The sequence below is a fragment of the Myxocyprinus asiaticus genome, chromosome 4 (genome assembly GCF_019703515.2).
Source record: "Myxocyprinus asiaticus isolate MX2 ecotype Aquarium Trade chromosome 4, UBuf_Myxa_2, whole genome shotgun sequence".
Lineage (NCBI taxonomy): Eukaryota > Metazoa > Chordata > Actinopteri > Cypriniformes > Catostomidae > Myxocyprinus > Myxocyprinus asiaticus.
Genome location: NC_059347.1, coordinates 36,452,462 through 36,472,686, shown reverse-complemented (window position 1 = coordinate 36,472,686; position 20,225 = coordinate 36,452,462). Strand labels below are relative to the sequence as shown.

The following is a 20,225-nucleotide window of genomic DNA, read 5'->3' as shown; positions in this document are numbered from 1 at the left end:
TCTTTCAGATGGAAAACATTTATACATATAAATGATGCGATCCAAAGTGCATTTGAACAGCAGTGAAACACTTTCTTATGATGCGTTACATTCATACGAGCAGACAGAGAAGTAAGTTTGAAGTTTGGAGCAGCAGAAATAGAAATAAACCTTGTTTAAATTGTCAGCTTTACGCCAAGCTAAAATGCTATTTCTAGCCATTTTACATGCACATGTTACCAGGCACGATCATATTTTTATTTATCAAGAAAATTCACATTGGATCATCATTTCTTTTTTTTTTTCTAGTAAGACCTTTGATATTAGGGCAAAACTCGTATTCTTGATAATAATTTTTGTATTGTTTTCCCGTAAAAAATATCTAAAAATCCTTAAAACAAGATCAATTAGATTTATCTTGTTTTAGAAACAACACTGCGTAAGATATTTAGGTTTTTCAGAGAATGTATTTTTAACATGTGTATTTTGTCTTACTGTACTGGCAGAGTTTTTATAGTCAAAACAAGTGAAAAAATATACCAGTGCTGAAGAAGTAATCCAAAGTATTTAGAATATGTTACTGACCTTGAGTAATCTAATGGTACACGTTACAAATTACAAGTTTAATCATTTATAAAAAAATAAAAAATGACAATTCAATTTGATGGAATTTTGTTATGAAACTGAAATGCATAAATCTTAAAAATAGGCTAAAATAAAACAAAATTTCAGTGTATGGTTAATGTCTGCAAAATAAATAAGCAATGTGAACAAATTTAATGTGTTAGATTTGTTGTGGTGCATTTAATAATGTAAAAAACAAAAAAGTAAATATATATATATATATATATATATATATATATATATATATATATATATATATTTTTTTTTTTACATTTAAATTTTTTTTTAATATCTGCCCAACAACCACATTTAAACATGAAGTTGTATAAATCAGTTCTCACATATTATTTTAACAATTAACTGAATTCATATTAGAAATAACTTTTGTAATTAAGGTAATTCAAGTCAACGAAATAGTCAATAAATATATACAGTATGTTTGAACAGAGGCTCATCATCATTACTGGGCAGTTTCAATGCAACAATGCCTCAGGCCAATGAAACACAGTAACAGTCGGATCCAGTTAAGTATGAAAGGCAGCTTGGAAATGATTAAAGGAATAGTTCACCCAAAAATGACAATTCTCTCATAATTTACTCACTCTTATGTCATCTCAATGCGGATGACTTTCTTTCTTCTGCGGAACACAAACAAAAATATACATGGTGACCAAACTTTCAAGCTCCAAAAAGGACATTAAGGCAGCATGAAGGTCCCGTAAGACTCTAGTGGTTTAATCCATGTCTTCTGAAGTAATCCAATCGGCTTGGGATAAGAATAGACCAAAATGTCAAAAACTCTTGACATCAGTAGTCTCTTTGGTAAACATGATTTGAAGCTTGATTACACTTCCTTGCGCCATCTAGCGCTCTGCGCATGCGTCAAACGTTAGGAAGTGTAGTCGAGCTTGAAATCATGATCGTGCCTAGAGACTGTAATTCCAAGATGTGCAGTGAAAAAGTTACACAAAGTTTTGGTTGATTGGATTGCTTCAGAAGACTAAACCATTGAAGTCTTATGAATTACTTTAATGCTGCCTTTATGTCATTTTTGAGTTTGAAAATCTCCATTACAATATATTTGTTTGTGTTCCAAGGAAGAATGAACGTCATACAAGTTTGAGACGACATAAGGGTAAGTAAATTATGAGATAATAATCATTTTTGGGTGAACTACTCCTTGAAGCCTTAAAAACGTCAGGATAAGTTTTCCATTTCTGAGCTACAGGTAAAACTTTATTGGACAAGTATCCCTTTCCACACAAATCCAACCAGTACATATACACTCTGATCTTTATATGAAGAGACATATATTCTAATATATCTCTGTATGGATCAGGGTTCCCATTAACCTGAGAATTTTTGTTCACATCCCCCATATGCTTCTGCATACTGAGTCTCCAGGGCTGCATCTAAACTGGACTGCAGACATTTACGTGTTAAATATCAGGGAGTGCATCTTCCATCCACTTCAAGTAGTGCAGACTTCCATCATCAATAGGAAAACTAATGATTTCTGGAACGTCATATGGATGCACTGCTCTGAGGGAACACAAATGAGTAGAAGCTCAACATTATCACAGACCTTACATTTGAATGGTTGATGTCTTCATTAAACCTATGCTCCATCTTTATTGACTTTTTAGCGGAAAATAATGCTCCTTATTTTCACTAAAATCAATGAAACAAACAACAATTTAATCTCTGATTGTGTGGCTTATAACGCAGTTCAGTTAAACTGGAAAATAATTTTTTTTCCAAGTTATTTAGAAACTGCTTCTATTCTTCAAATCTTATAGGTATGTAAATTAATGTTTCACTTCAAAGTGCTATTTTCTGCACACAGCTGTAGTCTTAAAAGCTTCTTCTCCACAATTTTCACATGCTCCAGGGGGATCTGGACACATATTTCCTATATAAATCCTTCAGACAGATTGAAGACTGAAATCATATTTTTTTTTTTTACAATTTAACTACAGCTCAGTTGCATATGTTGTGGTTAGTCCTCAAGATGCCATATTTCCCACAACGAAACAGTCCAAGACTTTCACAAGTGTCCACCAAAGTATGTGATGTAAGTAGTACATTTATGTTGAATTGTTTACATGTACCACAAAGGGGACATATTGCTCATTGCTGTGCAGAACACAGCACTTGCACTATATATTGTATACAATGAACTAAAATATTAAAATGTGTAAGGGTCTGTGTGTGTGCGCGCGCGCGCGCATATTTCTCTTGGGTGAATATAATAGAGAAGATTTTTCAATTAATAGAGATAAGAAATGTACTTACTTTACATAAGCCACAAGTCTCTGTATTAGAGATGTTCTCGTTCTCACAAGCTATGAAAGAAACCATATATGTACTGTCATTTCATTCTAACATATTATAACCATAATAAAAATACACAGTTTGTATATAGTGAAAAAGGTTTGTTTGTTTGTTTTTTATATTTGGAGCATTAAAGATATTAACACACCATCAGTATTTCTGAGGCATCTCGAATCTCTCCCTTCCAGTAGTACCTGAAATGAATACACAGTTTATATATTTTAGGTGCATGACATTTTGGAAATACATGTATGCATTTATTCTTCATCAGTTAATTTTACAACATTGAATATATGTAAATTTAGGTGAAATAAAATTCTCTCAAACACCTGCATTGTTTGCTCTGTAAGAGTTGACATGGCATTGTTTACTTGAGTTACAGGTAATATAATACAGATTAATATCTATCTTTTCTGCTGTATATGCTGACCTTAGGCAACACCAGTTGAACAAGTTTAACCTACACTACCGGTCAAAACTTTTGAAACACTTGACTGAAATGTTTCTCATGATCTAAAAAATATTATGATCTGAAGGCGTATGCTTAAATGTTTGAAATAAGTTTTGTAGACAAAAATATAATTGTGCCACCATATTAATTTATTTCATTATAAAACTAAAATGTAATAAAAAAAAAAAAAGGACCAAATAATAAAGAAAAGCAGCCAATAAGTGCCCAGCATATAGATGGGAACTCCTTCAATACTGTTTAAAAAGCATCCCAGGGTGATACCTCAAGAAGTTGGTTGAGAAAATGTCAAGAGTACATGTCTGCAAATTCTAGGCAAAGGGTGAATACTTTGAAGATGCTAAAATATAATACAGTTTTGATTTATTTTAGATTTTGTTTAGTCACAACATAATTCCCAGAGTTCCATTTATGTTATTCCATATTTTTGATGACTTTACTATTATTCTAAAATGTGAAGAAAAAAAATTATAATAAAGAATGAGTAAGTGTTTCAAAACTTTTGACCGGTAGTGTATATTAACAGTCAGTTTTCAGGTTATTTTGCAGTGTTGTTCCTGAAGTTATGCTTGAGCTGTAATGTTTTGGGTAAGAGACTGGAGTGGGTGAGAGGTTAAACTTTCTGGTCTTACATAGTGGCAGTGCGGGGAAATATATTCACACATGCCGCCAGTCTTTTCTCCATGATGCCCCTAACAGAAAAAAAAGAAAGAGAGAGAGAGAGAGAGAGATAGTGATGGTGTGAGGCTGTTTAGCGTCTCTTCTCTGAGTGCTGTGTATTTGCATACGACTGCATTGTGAGTCAAAGGCACTCTGTTCTCTTTCTTATGGATACACACACACAGCCATTCAAAGTTACACAACTCATCTAAATGCAAGTGTAATAACATGGTGAGGAAATAATTTTTAAACAACAAACTTCAATTCAAACACTTACACAACATACTTAAGTGTAAATCCATTAATTCACATGTCAAACATGTTCCCCTCTTTTGGGAATACACCAACACTGAAGCCTGTTGATACACTTATTACAGAAAATCTCAGTGAATACAGGAAGTTGCCTTTATTTTGCTTTCATTTTGTACAAATGTAAGTGAGAGGTAAAACAGTGTTTAGGGAAAGTAATGAAAGTCTGAAGGCTGTGAATGGTGGATGATGTTTAAAAAGGCACTGCAACTGCATGCCAAGTATTGTGGAAGCTCTTTTGCAGAACGGTCGGTTGTACAAACATAGCCAATCACTTAAGACTGCGTCTAACAGTTAGTCTGACTAACTAAATACGCCTGAGAAAGCCTGTTGCATATAACAAGATCACAGCTGTCTTTAGTGAGACAGTCTAATTTGCATTGTACTGTGTACAAAAAAGTAAGACACTGAACAACTTAACTAAAATGGCCAACATTGGGCACTCAACAGTTTTCCTTTGCTGAAAATATTTGCTTTTAATAAGAATACAATGGTTCAAAATCGATTGTAATGAATAAATTTAGTGATCTTAACCCAAATAATAAAACGTGTGTGGTCATGTAAGCGCCCTCAACGGTTTTCTTTGTCGGGGTAAGTTCATAAAAGGTTTACGCAAAAAACCTTTTTGAAATGGAGTGCCATTTTTTATTTTCCTGGTCAATGGTGGTGTTTTCTTTATTACATCACGTGTTGTTCTGAAAGCAAAAAGGAACAAATGAAACACTGAATGTAGGCTGTCATCCACGCAGCCTGACTGAAGCAAAGCGGGTGCATTTACTCGCGCGATTAAATCTAAAGTGAAACGCTGCCGGCTCGTGATGTGTGAATTGATGCACGCGCTGCACGAGTCTGTTGGGTATACTGCAGTCTCATCACATTTTAACTTTTTGTTTAGTCTCCTATTCAGCTGTTGAAAACATGCTGCATAATCATGAGGAAGGATTACATCAAGATGTAGATTGGAATGCATGTGTGGAATTTCATATGTATAAAGTAGTCTACTCTTCTCTCACCATTGCTGGTGTGCCAGTGATTACCCCTCCACGTTCCAATGCTGGCACGCGTGCCATAGGTTGTATCCTGTGTGTGCAAGTGTTGTGTACATGACTGTTTACATTTTGACTTCAAAAGCAGATTTCAAGCCTCATGTAAAAGTCGTTTTCTTACCATGTCAAATTTTTTGAATTAGCTGATTTTGTTGTTGTCAGAATATTAGTGCATGTAAATGCACTCACTGATTTCAGAATGGCTTCCAAGGCAACATAACATCATGTCTAACAATCTAGAACAAATTCAATTTTAGAGATAACTAAGTGAATATTTAATGACTACAATGCTTAATGTTAGTATAAAAGAATCATAGTTGAAAAGAATTAGACATTTATAAATTATTTTACTCTCTTTTAGTAGACAAGATGGTGTGTAAACATTGGATTCTGATGTGCTTTACTGTCTTCCTACCTCTGGATACCTGCTAAAAAGACCAGCTAAGATTAACATGAATTTCCATGCTGATCCAAGCTGTTTTACACTGTGTATATATATATATATATATATACACTATATTGCCAAAAGTATTCGCTCACCCATCCAAATAATTGAATTCAGGTGTTCCAATCACTTCCATGGCCACAGGTGTATAAAATGAAGCACCTAGGCATGCAGACTGCTTCTACAAACATTTGTGAAAGAATGGGCCGCTCACAGGAGCTCAGTGAATTCCAGCGTGGTACTGTGATAGGATGCCACCTGTGCAACAAGTACAGTCGTGAAATTTCCTCGCTACTAAATATTCCACAGTCAACTGTCAGTGGTATTATAACAAAGTGGAAGTGATTGGGAATGACAGCAACTCAGCCACGAAGTAGTAGGCCACGTAAAATGACAGAGCGGGGTCAGCGGATGCTGAGGCGCATAGTGCGCAGAGGTCGCCAACTTTCTGCAGAGTCAATCGCTACAGACCTCCAAAGTTCATGTGGCCTTCAGATTAGCTCAAGAACAGTGCGTAGAGAGCTTCATGGAATGGGTTTCCATGGCCGAGCAGCTGCATCCAAGCCATACATCACCAAGTGCAATGCAAAGCGTCGGATGCAGTGGTGTAAAGCACGCCGCCACTGGACTCTAGAGCAGTGGAGACGCGTTTTCTGGAGTGACGAATCACGCTTCTCCATCTGGCAATCTGATGGACGAGTCTGGGTTTGGCGGTTGCCAGGAGAACGGTACTTGTCTGACTGCATTGTGCCAAATGTGAAGTTTGGTGGAGGGGGGATTATGGTGTGGGGTTGTTTTTCAGGAGCTGGGCTTGGCCCCTTAGTTCCAGTGAAAGGAATTCTGAATGCTTCAGCATACCAAGAGATTTTGGACAATTCCATGCTCCCAACTTTGTGGGAACAGTTTGGGGATGGCCCCTTCCTGTTCCAACACGCACCAGTGCACAAAGCAAGGTCCATAAAGACATAAAGAGTTTGGTGTGGAAGAACTTGACTGGCCTGCACAGAGTCCTGACCTCAACCCGATAGAGCACCTTTGGGATGAATTAGAGCGAAGACTGCGAGCCAGGCCTTCTCGTCCAACATCAGTGTCTGACCTCACAAATGCGCTTCTGGAAGAATGGTCAAAAATTCCCATAAACACACTCCTAAACCTTGTGGAAAGCCTTCCAAGAAGAGTTGAAGCTGTTATAGCTGCAAAGGGTGGGCCGACGTCATATTAAACCCTATGGATTAAGAATGGGATGTCACTTAAGTTCATATGCGTCTAAAGGCAGATGAGCGAATACTTTTGGCAATATAGTGTATATAAGGGTTGGGAGGGTTACTTTTGAAATGCGTTCCACTACAGATTACAGAATACATGCTGTAAAATGTAATTTGTAACGCATTTTGTTAGATTACTCAAGGTCAGTACTATGGATTACTTCTTCAGCACTGGTAGATTTTTTCACTTGTTTTGACTATAAATATTCTGCCAGTACAGTTAGACAAAATGCACGTTAAAAATACATTCTCTGAAAAACCTAAATATCTTACGCAGTGTTGTTTCTAAAACAAGATAAAGCAAATTGATCTTGTTTTATGGATTTTTTGATATTTTTACAGGAAAACAATACAAAAAATTATCATCAAGAATAAGATTTTTGCCCTAATATCAAAGGTCTTACTAGAAAAAAAGAAATTATGATCTAATGTGAATTTTCTTGATAAATAAAAATATGATTATGCCTGGTAACATGTGCATGTAAAATGGCTAGAAATAGCATTTTAGCTTAGCGTAAAGCTGACAATTTACACAAGGTTTATTTCTATTTCTTCTTCTCCAAACATACTTCAAACTTACTTCTCTGTCTGCTCGTATGAATGTAACACATCATAAGAAAGTGTTTCACAGCTGTTCAAATGCACTTTGGATTGCATTATTTATATGTATAAATGTTTTCCATCTGAAGAGACAAAATATTAAATGAAACAAATGACAATAAAATGCAAAGTAATCTCTTCGGTTATCAAAATACATTTTGAATGTAACTATTCTAATTACCAATGAATTAAACTGTAACTGTAGTGGAATACAGTTACTAATATTTTATATTTTAAATGCGTAATCCCGTTACATGTAGGTCGGCCGATATTAGCCTTTCACCGATATATCAGTATCGGCGTATATTTTACCGATGTGCGCCGATATGAAAACTTATTTCAGAACATATAATGCAGAAAACAATGCTTTAGAATTGGTGTCATTGCGTAGTTTGTCCAGCAGAGCATGCTCCGACTCCACTGTTTACAGAGATGACTATGAGTTGACGGTGGTTCTGCAGACAGGACGGAATTAAACAGTGCAGATTTGAGCAGTCTCTTCTTGTTAAATTGCTAACTAGTTTGTGAAATACATACTGGAAAGTTAATAAAAAATGACCCCATCATTTTAGGTAACTAACATAACGTTAACCCGGTCCCTGACAACCATGTCACTCATGTTTATCACATCTGTTTGCCAGCTATAGTTTGTCAGTGCAGTCAGTAATGTAGCAGATTGAAAGGTAAACATCAGAGCATCATTTTGCAGCTCAGCAGACAACAGATGGATTGTGTGTGGTGAGTGTTGATTTCACGCTTCGCTGTTACCTAGTTGGTGAGACACAATGCTGGAAAGTAATTCAAGTCCATCTTTTACTCTCTGTAGCAACGAGCTTACAGTTAACTAGCTATTCACGTAGCTACTTTCATACCTTGTCAGCGTGTTAACATGTATTTACCAAACTGTTTTGTTCAGGAGTCACAGTTTGGTACCCCCTTCAACCGAACAATTCCAGTCATTGCATTTATAAAATGTAATATTTAAAAGTCTGATTTTCTAGACATTAAAATAGGATACGTAATAAAAGTAGATTTAATAAATAGAATATTTGCCCTGTTTAAATAATAATATATAGGAACTGTATCTAAAATAAATGAGGGGTGATAAATACTAATACAACAGGCTGGAAAAATAGACATTTATTCATTTTAATATCCTATATATATATATTTTGAATGTGTTGAAACTTGACACCGGGTGACGCACCCTAAAAACGGCACCGTTAGAACGGTTTCATGCTGAAGAGCCGCTTAAAAGTTTTTTTTTTCTCTCTCGTAAATGTAAATGAGTGTAAATGCCAACACCATCATATATGTCGAAAGGACTGATGCCTGTCAACCAAAACATGAGCTCACTGATGCCATTAAATGAGTCTGCTTTTTTATTCCATCAGTTACTCCTGGTCAGAGGCTGCCGTATATATTTAGTTTATACGTAGGGATACGTTCTACCTAAATTTAATAGTGCAACGCTCAAATATTTAGTAGAGCATAAATTGTGACTTAGTGCCCATTTACACCACAACTAGGCTATGTTTTAACGTATGTATAGCTGGTGCAACCGGCCCCTGATGTTTATTTAGCTATTTATTTTATTTTTATTTATTCTTTATTTAAATGGTCAGCATTTGACTGATACTAAACATACAGTACTGATGTTTATTTAGCTATTTATTTTATTTGAATTTATTCTTTATTTCAATGGTCAGCAATTGACATACTAAACATACAGACTTATGTTAATTAAGCTATTTATTTTATTTTTATTTATTCTTTATTTTAATGGTGGGCAATTGACTGATACTAAACATACAGTACTGATTTTTATTTTATTTATTCTTTATTTAAATGGTCAGCAATTGACTTATACTAACAGTACTGATGTTTATTAAGCTATTTATTGTATTTTTATTTATTCTTTATTTTCTCAGTGTTCATTTCTAGAATTTGTTGACAATGTATAATAATAATAATAATATAAAATGTTCTTTGATAAAAAATATTTAAGAAAGCAGCCTTCTGAGTACCTTTGCATAGTCATATCGATGCAAAATCGATGTACAATCCACATAGAAAAGGTCTGTTTTCATTCCAGCTCAAAAATTAGCTATATCGGTCACCATATCGGTAATCGGTATCGGTCTCAAAAATCCCATATCGGTCCGGCTCTAATATATATATTAATTAACAGGAGAAATGCACACATAACAATGTGCACATGCAATTGTGGTGATCTTTGTGGTAGAACCAACAATGCAGCAGACAGCTTGTTGTAATAATTTTTGTCCATGGAAACAAGACTGGGCTGAATTTAATATTTCATAATATTATATTTTACAACCGAACATCAAGGTGTGTACTGGAAACTCTGGTGTAATTTGCATCTGACAAAATATATTACTGCTATGAATTTTATGTTGGCACAAACCAATATTGCTATACAAATTTTGTCTTCAATTTACCTATGTTCATTTGTCCATGCATATTTGGCTGTTGAATTTTGTCCCTTATGGAACATAAAATATGTAAAAAAAACTATTGTGAAATAAGCTTACACACCTTTTTGACGAGTTTCTTTAACTCTAATACAGAAGATCAACAGGAGAGTTAGTCTTTTTGCCCTCAAGTCAGGACTGTTTGATACCAGGTCTAACAAACTTTGTCGGAAATATCCAGGTGTTAAATGAGATAAAAGAAACGTACTTAAGTTTACTTATCTTTGAGTTAAAGGCGTCACCATTGTCTACACTGTGCATGACAATCGTGCTCCACCCATAAAGCTGTGCGGTATGAGATAATATTTGTTTATGTTTGTACTACTGAGCACCTCTGACAGTTTTACTGTGTGTGTCTAGTCACTGCCTTTATCAAGTATCAGGAAACTAGTTACTAAAAATGTTTTAAAGGCTAATGTTCTAGAATCCCGTCCTGGGAAATTTGTGTCATTGTGAATGGAATTCTATTCAAAGTAAGCCCTATGTACTTGTAATAGAATACAGTTATTGAGTATAGGGCTGGGTATCGCCAGCCACGTCACGATACGTATTGCGATACACGTCACGATTCGATATATTACGATACATCACAATTTCATGGTTCGAGTTCATTTCTAATTTCAATTAATTTGGGTATATTTAATTTATAATGTCCATTTTGCTTGCTTACTGTATAAAATAAAGTGTCTTTTATACAGGGGACCTACTAACTTGTTAAATAACGGACATATCAATTTTACAAATTTTATTTTATCCTTAATTTTTCATCATTTTGGTGACATTTTAGCCTTTATAAATATGTGGTCCATGTATTACATCAATAAATATGGTATATTGAAATTGCATATACAGTATTTTATTGCATACAGTACAGTACATTGTTACATGTTTGTTGTTTACATGCCTAATTTGTACTATTTACAAGTATTATTTAGATATTTAGAACAAGTGCTAAAATGGAACTGCCTCTTTAAGACCTGTGGCAGGGACTTTGAAAGTATTGTTTGGTTGAATGGCTTCTTTACAGCATCCATGCTATGTGTGATTAGTATTAAATGTTACTTTTGTTGTTTTTGATAAAAAACTGACTGTAGAGTACAGACAGGATATTAAGAGAGACATTATTATACAACAAATGGTTTGCTTGGATCTAGTCTTTGGACTCACATTATACAGAGAGAGTCAAAACTTTTACTCTCAGCATGCAGTGAAAAGATCTCGGTGCTGAACTTCTATGCCACTACACCACTCAAACACTGGTAAGTGAAATCTAAAAAATTACCAGCCAGTGGCTAATCACAGACATTTTTTGTAGCAAATGGGAAGTATTTACGCACATCTGATTGTTGTGGATTGCAGATAGATAGAAAGAGAGATCTTGGCATGTAAAGAATCGACACTGGAATTGTATAAATGAAGATTAAGTAGGCATGTGAGAGAGGCCATCATGTCCGTGAGAGAAACTGTGAATCCTGCAGGATCAGTTTGTCTCTTCCGTGCCTCTGACTGCACTGAAAATATCATGACATATCACGATATATGGATCTAAGTATCGATATAATATAGTGAGAAAAAGTATCGCGATATATCGATATATTTTCTTTTTTGGTTACATCTTGAAACTGGACAAGACTGCCAATACACTTTATTTAATGAGCAACCTTGAATGCATTTTATTTAAGTGACTTGAAATGTAAACACTACATTCCTTTAGCTGATGGCTGATGGCAATGTACTGTAGGTCACTCATTGGCTACTTTGAAGGGGAGCCATATTATGTAACCTTTATACTACTTTCCTTGTGTGTTTGTGTATAACTGTGTGTGTGTACCTGCCAATGTCTCTGGCAATCTGTTCAGTAGGACAGTTGATAAGCAGCACAGAGTGATATCCAGCCATATAGCTCCCTGTGACCGCAGAGTGGATCTGAACACCCAGTGTCCTCAGCATAGGGTACAGGACAAGAGTAAGGACTAGAGTCTACACATACACATGCACACACAGAGAAGAGAGAGACCATTCACAAAGGGCAGAAAACATTAATACAGTTACATGATGCAGTATGTAAAGTCATCAATTATCCTGGTTTGTCTAGAGCTCATGTGGATATTGTATCTTTTCTGGTTCATTTGCCCTGTGGATATCAATTCAATGCAACAGGGCAGGTATTTTGGGGAGACCGGGGCTAGTTGTCTAACAGGAAAGATGTCACAAGGACAAGGTAATAAAATAGGTAATGTAACGTATGTAATAGGTATAATACAGTAGGTAGTATACTAATACAAATCCTTATTATGTATCAGATTATAATTGCTGATATATAAGGACTATAAATCAGTAATTACATTTTGAGTCAAAAGTCCAACTACACAAATGTGTTTTCTCTAGCAGAGGTTTTGTATATTGCTTTCAAACACCTAGTTGAAAACAATCTTAACCTTTTCATGAGTAGGGTCTAAATTCCCCTGCAGTGCCCCCTGGAGAGAGTTATTTTTGCACGTGACACTGCACAGCCGTTAGAGGGGGGCAGAATGTAGATTTGTTTTTTTGTTTGTTTTCTGATTGCTTGTCATAAATATACTGTATATAATATAGTAAACATGTGAACAAATGGGTTATGTCTGCTGTACTGTATTTGTTTTATTTATTTCATTTTTATAGCTGTAAAAATAATAATAATAATAATAATAATATCAGCAGTCCGATATGCACTGTTTGACTTCTTAGACATTGTGTGTGTGTGTATGTGTGTGTGTGTGTGTGTGTGTGTGTGTGTGTGACAAGCGCTAATGTAAACGGACTTGGCTGTGTGCATCAGATAATAATGCTCGATCAGCATGATCTGTAAACTTATTATTGTGGTACTTTGGTGACGAACTGGATGAATGTATATAAAATAAACGTATTCTGTGGTTTAAATGACTGTATGAGTAACTGTTTGAGCGAATATAAATGATAGATGCTTGACCAGTGCATTTGTGTGACGGTACGTATGAAAGGGCTGAATTACAAATAGTTTGTGAATTCTATCCTCCACATTAAAATTCAAATATCTTCATATTTTTGCTATAGCTGTTGGGTATAAAGTGAAGACAATAAAACCACACAGGTATAGATTCATGCAAGGGTCAACTATATAGTGAATACCAGAAATGAAAATTCTCTGACTGTCCTTCAGCAGAACACAAATAAAGATATAGCTCTTTCATACATAAACCCATTGATTCGCTTCAGAAGACATTTATTGATTGACTGGAGTTGTGTTGATTATATGCTGCCTAAATGTGACTTTTGGACCGTCCAAGTGCTAGCACCCGTTTACTTGAATTATAAGGACCTGACAGAGCTCTATCTTCTTCTAAAATCTTCATTTGTGTTCTGCTGAAGAAAGACAAGTGAATAATGAGAGAATTTTCATTTTGCCGTGAACTATTCCTTTAAAGTGTGTTCTAAGGACAAGGGTATTTTTCATAGATGCCAGTTTGGGACAAGTTGTCACACGTTTTAAATGTCATAAATGTCTACACTTGATTGATAATATTTATTTAAAAAAAATATGGTTTTCTCTGTTACTTTACAGATTTAACATTTTTGCTGTTACATTAATTGTTTTGTGTTTCATAATTGTTTCACATTTACATTTTGCTTGTTTAATGATATAGGTTCCATTAGGTCAACTTACCCTATATAGTGTGACGATATGTCAAAAAGGACAATGTGTGTACAGCTATATATTTTTCCATGGGCAATAATAGTGGAAATGTTGAATAGCTTTTCTGTAGCCAAGACTTCAAGGTAATGTTTGCGATTATACAGAAAATGACTTTTAAAAAGAAAACAAAAGAAAGAAAAAAGCTACTTTGACAAATATGAGTACAGAGAGTGACATCTTGGCCCGATCTTTTCAATATAATTGATGCTGTGAGATAGTACTACCCTATAATGTACTTTAAATGTCTAATTAAAAAAAAATTTAAAATCCTAAAATACTGCTGTGAGCAATTCCATAAAAATGTCAACCTTTCCATGGAATAAATAATTTAATGTTTACTAAAGGAACAATTGTGGGAATATCATGTTTGTTAAAGGAACAGATGTAATTTAGATTTTTTATTTTTTATTATTATTTATTTATTTATTTTTACTTATTTAATATATATATATAAAAATGAAATAAAATAGTTATATAATTGATTTGAGTCCCATGGGCACCAGAAACCAGTTAGTACTCTAAATAATTTAGGGTCTAAATAAAGGAACTGGAAATGACTTATTTTAATGGTTAGGTGGTTTAAACCTAATGGTTTAAACATTTGGTTAATGGTTTAAACATTTCTCAACAGAAATGTTCCTTAATTTAGTCAAATACTGTTGAATGCCAGCCAGTGTCTTTCAGAGGTAGTGGAGAGGGAGTTATACGTGCATTATTGTGGTCGATGTGAAAAGAACAGTGGGGGATTATCCTGCCATGACCTGATAACAGATTACATTTTGCGAGGAATTCTATTTGTCACAAGAATGCATTGTATTTGTACATGCTCAGCTCTTGGAGAATCATGGCTTCATTGGCTTGCAATTGATTTGACCAAAAGTTGGCATTACATTTCAAAGTAAATAAACTGAAATTTCACAAACAAAACTTACATACAACTTGCTCAGTCAAGGTAGTGGTAACGATTGAAATATCGGCGCTAAAACACGCAACACCAAAGCACAATTTTCGCATCAGGCTCGTTAGTTCACGCGAATTCCTTTAGCGTTTATGTCAACTCAGTAACTTAACGCATGACTATTTTAGTGGTTTGACAAGCCTGTGCCGTTTTGAAAGGCAGCCTCTATAAAGCAACAGCAACCGAAGTTGATGCATGTGCACTTGTCAAACGTGAACTTGGCTGCTGCTCATTTCTCACTCAAAACAATGTAACGTCTCGAGAGGAATTAAACTGCACTTACCCCGCATATGACTACAAACCCCGATCGAAGGTAAGCCAATGTCATTATGTCATTGGGATACCGCTGGTACAACCAGTCTGTTTTGCTCCTTTGCATAATAATCATTCCACAACATAAAAGTTACATCGCCGATGAACACTAGCAGACTCAAGTCCAGATGCATTTCCGTATTTTAAGATGTTTTCACATCTAGTTCGTTTGAGCACTCCAAGCTCTCTCAGAGCGGTAGTCCGCTTAACAGATTGTAAAGTCACGGCTGCATGTTGCGGCTGATGCTTGCTTGTGTGACGCTCATATCCGGATACTGGGCTTCCAATCAAGAGCGGTGCATGGGTCTCATCATAAGAGGTTTTGAAACCTAATAAACATAAGTGCTTTTTCTGACAGTTTGTGGGAGTGCAGCCATGCAGTGTACGCCGATTCGAAATCCTCAATTAAAATATCTTTCAGTGTTATTTTTTGTTAAATGCAGGCTAAATCCCAACCAGTGGCGCCTCCAGTATTTTTTTTAATGGGGTGGCCAGAGGAGAACAGTAAAAATTTGACACACACACACACACACACTTTGGTGTTCCCCTCCGGCCACCCCATTAAAAAAAAAAAAAAATCCCACTGTCCACTGTCCTATATGAACTTGTTTAATTTGGCCTAATTAATCAACTTCAAATAGGACAGTGGTATTCAATTAACATTGTAAGTTTCTATATTTTCTTCCCAGTAAAGTCTGAAGTCATAACTTACAGTCAACTTCGCAGTCAATTTGTTTATAATTCAACAATTGTTTTTTTCAATAATTTATTTGTATATAGGCCTAGTTTTCACAAACAAAGAGCAGCTTTACAGAGAATAAAATGGTGTCTTACAAAACCCCAAAGAGCAAGCCAAAGGCCGAATTAGATGCGTGCTGGACCCCTGGCACATATTAGATGTGACGCCGGGGGATAGAAGCATGCATCGCGGCTGACGGGCATGGATGCCGGGCCACTTTCCCCTCACATACACCGTGGCCCTGGGAAGACAGGCCACCGAGAGAGCTGCCGCCCCACGAACCACGGACCATGGATTGTGTGTGGTGAGTGTTGATTTCACGCTTCGCTGATACCTAGTTGGTGAGACACAAAGCTGGAAAGTAATTCAAGTCCATCTTTTACTCTCTGTAGCAACGAGCTTACAGTTAACTAGCTATTCACGTAGCTACTTTCATACCTTGTCAGCGTGTTAACATGTATTTACCAAACTGTTTTGTTCAGGAGTCACAGTTTGGTACCCCTTTCAACCGAACAATTCCAGTCATTGCATTTATAAAATGTAATATTTAAAAGTCTGGTTTTCTAGACATTAAAATAGGATACGTAATAAAAGTAGATTTAATAAATAGTATATTTGCCCTGTTTAAATAATAATATATAGGAACTGTATCTAAAATAAATGAGGGGTGATAAATACTAATACAACAGGCTGGAAAAATAGACATTTATTCATTTTAATATCCTATATATATATTTTGAATGTGTTGAAACTTGACACCGGGTGACGCACCCTAAAAACGGCACCGTTAGAACGGTTTCATGCTGAAGAGCCGCTTAAAAGTTTTTTTTTTCTCTCTCGTAAATGTAAATGAGTGTAAATGCCAACACCATCATATATGTCGAAAGGACTGATGCCTGTCAACCAAAACATGAGCTCACTGATGCCATTAAATGAATCTGCTTTTTATTCCATCAGTTACTCCTGGTCAGAGGCTGCCGTAAATATTTAGTTTATACGTAGGGTTACGTTCTACCTAAATTTAATAGTGCATCGCTCAAATATTTAGTAGAGCATAAATTGTGACTTAGTGCCCATTTACACCACAACTAGGCTATGTTGTAATGTACGTATAGCTGGTGCAACCGGCCCCTGATGTTTATTTAGCTATTTATTTTATTTTTATTTATTCTTTATTTAAATGGTCAGCATTTGACTGATACTAAACATACAGTACTGATGTTTATTTAGCTATTTATTTTATTTGAATTTATTCTTTATTTCAATGGTCAGCAATTGACATACTAAACATACAGACTTATGTTAATTAAGCTATTTATTTTATTTTTATTTATTCTTTATTTTAATGGTGGGCAATTGACTGATACTAAACATACAGTACTGATTTTTATTTTATTTATTCTTTATTTAAATGGTCAGCAATTGACTTATACTAACAGTACTGATGTTTATTAAGCTATTTATTGTATTTTTATTTATTCTTTATTTTCTCAGTGTTCATTTCTAGAATTTGTTGACAATGTATAATAATAATAATAATAATAATAATATCAAGTGTTCTTTGATAAAAAATATTTAAGAAAGCAGCCTTCTGAGTACCGATCGATAGTCATATCGATGCAAAATCGATGCACAATCCACATAGAAAAGGTCTGTTTTCATTCCAGCTCAAAAATTAGTTATATCGGTCACCATATCGGTAATCGGTATCGGTCTCAAAAATCCCATATCGGTCCGGCTCTAATATATATATTAATTAACAGGAGAAATGCACACATAACAATGTGCACATGCAATTGTAGTGATCTTTGTGGTAGAACCAACAATGCAGCAGACAGCTTGTTGTAATAATTTTTGTCCATGGAAACAAGACTGGGCTGAATTTAATATTTCATAATATTATATTTTACAACCGAACATCAAGGTGTGTACTGGAAACTCTGGTGTAATTTGCATCTGACAAAATATATTACTGCTATGAATTTTATGTTGGCACAAACCAATATTGCTATACAAATTTTGTCTTCAATTTACCTATGTTCATTTGTCCATGCATATTTGGCTGTTAAATTTTGTTCCTTATGGAACATAAAATATGTAAAAAAAACTATTGTGAAATAAGCTTACACACCTTTTTGACGAGTTTCTTTAACTCTAATACAGAAGATCAACAGGAGAGTTAGTCTGAAATGAGAGTTCATTTCAAAAAATGAGATAAAATAGTTATATAATTGATTTGAGTCCCATGGGCACCAGAAACCAGTTAGTACTCTAAATAATTTAGGGTCTAAATAAAGGAACTGGAAATGACTTATTTTAATGGTTAGGTGGTTTAAACCTAATGGTTTAAACATTTGGTTAATGGTTTAAACATTTCTCAACAGAAATGTTCCTTAATTTAGTCAAATACTGTTGAATGCCAGCCAGTGTCTTTCAGAGGTAGTGGAGAGGGAGTTATACGTGCATTATTGTGGTCGATGTGAAAAGAACAGTGGGGGATTATCCTGCCATGACCTGATAACAGATTACATTTTGCGAGGAATTCTATTTGTCACAAGAATGCATTGTATTTGTACATGCTCAGCTCTTGGAGAATCATGGCTTCATTGGCTTGCAATTGATTTGACCAAAAGTTGGCATTACATTTCAAAGTAAATAAACTGAAATTTCACAAACAAAACTTACATACAACTTGCTCAGTCAAGGTAGTGGTAACGATTGAAATATCGGCGCTAAAACACGCAACACCAAAGCACAATTTTCGCATCAGGCTCGTTAGTTCACGCGAATTCCTTTAGCGTTTATGTCAACTCAGTAACTTAATGCATGACTATTTTAGTGGTTTGACAAGCCTGTGCCGTTTCAATCTCTATAAAGCAACAGCAACCGAAGTTGATGCATGTGCACTTGTCAAACGTAAACTTGGCTGCTGCTCATTTCTCACTCAAAACAATGTAACGTCTCGAGAGGAATTAAACTGCACTTACCCCGCATATGACTACAAACCCCGATCGAAGGTAAGCCAAAGTCATTATGTCATTGGGATACCGCTGGTACAACCAGTCTGTTTTGCTCCTTTGCATAATAATCATTCCACAACATAAAAGTTACATCGCCGATGAACTGATGAACACTAGCAGACTCAAGTCCAGATGCATTTCCGTATTTTAAGATGTTTTCACATCTAGTTCGTTTGAGCACTCCAAGCTCTCTCAGAGCGGTAGTCCGCTTAACAGATTGTAAAGTCACGGCTGCATGTTGCGGCTGATGCTTGCTTGTGTTACACTTTCCCCCTTGGACACTATTTTCCCCATTTATGAACACTTTATGTTTATTATTATTTCTAATAAACGCCTCTCTGAGGCTTGACGCCACACCCACTGTGTCTGTCTCTTGCTCACACCGCCACATTATTTAAAGGGTTAGTTAACCCAAAAATGAAAATCCTCTCATGATTTACTTACCTTTAAGCCATCCCAGATGTTCATGAATTTTCTTCTTCCGCAGAACCGAAGTGAAGATTTTTATAAGCAGATTTCAGCTCAGTTTGTCCATACAATGTATGTAAATAGATGCCATCAGGCTGCTGGCTGTTTGATGGTCCAAAAGGCATATTTATTTAGCATATTTAGGCAGCATAAAAGTAATCCACACAACTCCAGTCGATCAAGTAATGTCTTCTGTAGCAAACCGATAGGTTGGTGTAAGAAACAAATCGATAATTAAAACGTTTACAGCCCAGCGCTGTATTGCTGTTTGAAATGAACTAACTTTTGCATGACGTTCATTCCTCTGTTGCATATGTGGCAAGTAAGATGAAGCGGTAACAGTGGATTTAAACATAGGGGGTAGAACCTACATTAAAATTTACGAGATTGAGAGGAAAAGGTAGCCAACTACACCACCCTGGGAATCTCACCCAGGAAATAAATACATTGATCACCCACAACATTAAAACCACCTGCCTTATATTGTATAGGTCCCCCTTGTGCCGCCAAAACAGCACCAACCCGCATCTCAGAATAGCATTCTGAGATGCTGTTCTTCTCACCACAATTGTACAGTGCGGTTATCTGAGTTACTGTAGACTTTGTCAGTTCGTACCAGTCTCGCCATTCTCTGTTGACCTCTCTCATCAACAAGGCATTTTCGTCCACAGAACTGCTGCTCACTGGATGTTTTTTGTTTTTGGCACCTTTCTAAGTAAATTCTAGAGACTGTTGTGTGAGGAAATCCCAGTAGATCAGCAGTTACAGAAATACTCAAACCAGCCCATCT

At 35.5% G+C, this 20,225-nt stretch overlaps 1 protein-coding gene across 4 annotated transcripts; it reads right to left on the bottom strand.

The window, feature by feature from the left end:
• Positions 1–874: 874 nt before the first annotated feature.
• Positions 875–19,762, bottom strand: LOC127440133 (protein CutA homolog). 4 transcript variants are annotated; one of them, XM_051696555.1, is made up of 6 exons: positions 19,412–19,762; positions 12,058–12,206; positions 4,039–4,098; positions 3,086–3,131; positions 2,899–2,948; positions 875–2,145 (listed from the first exon to the last, which is right to left on the bottom strand). In XM_051696555.1, the coding sequence occupies exons 1-6, from the start codon at positions 19,433–19,435 to the stop codon at positions 2,043–2,045; spliced, it is 432 nt and encodes a 143-aa protein (XP_051552515.1). In that variant the 5' UTR covers positions 19,436–19,762; the 3' UTR covers positions 875–2,042. The 4 variants fall into 4 exon arrangements, with proteins under 4 accessions (XP_051552515.1, XP_051552516.1, XP_051552513.1 ...); XM_051696556.1 differs by lacking the exon at positions 19,412–19,762 and adding an exon at positions 18,935–19,282 and having other exon boundaries at positions 875–2,140; XM_051696553.1 differs by lacking the exon at positions 19,412–19,762 and adding an exon at positions 15,180–15,461.
• Between the last annotated feature and the right edge of the window lie 463 nt (positions 19,763–20,225).